At 33.1% G+C, this 1,673-nt stretch overlaps 1 protein-coding gene across 1 annotated transcript in view; it reads left to right on the top strand.

Annotated features, from left to right (window-relative positions):
* KIF4A (kinesin family member 4A) overlaps positions 1-1,673 on the top strand; it is a 187,159-nt gene that overhangs the window by 162,379 nt on the left and 23,107 nt on the right. The window contains exons 22-23 of the mRNA XM_045296988.1: positions 1,273-1,428; positions 1,552-1,658. Of these exons, the coding sequence (XP_045152923.1) occupies positions 1,273-1,428; positions 1,552-1,658 (263 nt within the window). The remainder of the gene's footprint in view (positions 1-1,272; positions 1,429-1,551; positions 1,659-1,673) is intronic.

Raw genomic sequence — 1,673 nt, 5'->3', positions numbered from 1 at the left:
TTCTTTTCTTTAGTAGATCACCAAGCCTTTTATTTCCTAGTCCATTTTCATTTTGAAGTTTCATTGAAACCTTTTCACATCATAGTAACATGCAAGCCTCCACTGACCGATAGGTGGTCCCTGCTCATGAGGTGCATTGGTTAGAAATAGAACCCAGATTTCCTGCATGGAAAACAAGATATCTACCACTGAATCACCATTGCCTCCATTGTAGAGTGTTCTCTATATATCTGCTTGGTCTAGTTGTTTACAATTGATAAGTGGTTTCATGGTGTATATTTTTATCTCTTTAGTTTTCATTTATTTGCACCTTCATAATTAAAATATATTTCTTATAGATAGCATATAGTTGGGTTTTACATTTTTCCAATCTGATTATTTCTACATTTTATTTGGGTGTTTATACTGTTTATATGTAATGTTATTATTTATGTTTGATCCTGTCATATTGCTAATTGTTTTTAATTTGTCCCATCTGTTCTTCTTTCTTTTTCTTCGCTTTATGCCTTCCTTTAGATCAATTGAGGATTTTCAATATTATCTCCTTTGTTGACTTATTAGCTATAATTCTGCTTTGTTATATTGGTGTTTTTATTTGTGCCTACTTCTATGAGTTGTAGAGATATGGAGTATTAAAAACTCTGACTTTAATTGTAAAAATTTTTTTGTTTCTCATTGCAGCTCTATAACTTTTTGCTTCATGTATTTTAGTACCTTGCTATAGGAATATAAACATTAAGGATTCTGTTCATTTGATTAATTTCATCAATAAGAAATTGTCCTGTTTACCCATAGTAATTTTTTATATGAGTTCTACTTTATCTGGTATTAACATAGCCACTTTTTATCTGATCAACATGGTACATGTGCATAAAAAGTAGAAATATTCCTGGAGACAATTTGTTACAATACTAAGATTAGTTAATGCTGTTTGCTTTACAACAAATTTCATTTATCTGTTTTTAAAATTATGACCCAATATTTGTTAAGTATATGATAAAAATGTATTATGGCAATGGAAAAATGTTAAAAAATAAGTAAAGATGGTAAAGACAGCATGTAGAAATGCTAATACGTCTATAGAAAGATTCTCTGAAGAGAACTCTTGCTCATAACTTTTGGGAATACTGTTAAAGGCGCTTGTTGGAATTTTTGTTTAGTGTAGGCACAAATGGAAATCATGTTGTCCTCACGTTAAATTTGGAACTGAATCTACTTTATAGACCAGAGATTCTTTATCCCTAACCTAGACATCAATGACTTCTCTTCTAGAATTGGCTTGGAAATGAAATAGAGGTGATGGTCAGTACTGAGGAAGCCAAACGCCATCTAAATGACCTTCTTGAAGACAGGAAGATCCTGGCTCAGGATGTGGCTCACCTGAAAGAAAAAAAGGAATCTGGGGAGAATCTACCTCCTAAACTCCGGGTAAGTGTCCTTATGAAAGAATGTTACCAAAAATCAGACTGCATTCTCCAGAAATCCTTGCTGCTTTGAAAAATGTCTTTCCTCTTAGTATTTCATCCTCATTTCCACTATTTTTCTTTACAGAGGCGTACATCCTCACTTACTGAACTGCTGCGTGGTGGTCAAGTTTCTGAGTTAGATGATTCCATTTCAAAGCAGATTGAAAGCCTAGAGACTGAAATGGAACTCAGGTAATAGGACCGCTG

The sequence above is a fragment of the Echinops telfairi genome, unplaced genomic scaffold (genome assembly GCF_000313985.2).
Source record: "Echinops telfairi isolate 266 unplaced genomic scaffold, ASM31398v2 ScPeMD7_7415;HRSCAF=8453, whole genome shotgun sequence".
Taxonomy (NCBI): Eukaryota; Metazoa; Chordata; class Mammalia; order Afrosoricida; family Tenrecidae; genus Echinops; species Echinops telfairi.
The sequence above is the reverse complement of the archived record's forward strand: the minus strand, read 5'-3'. Positions and strand labels throughout refer to the sequence as shown.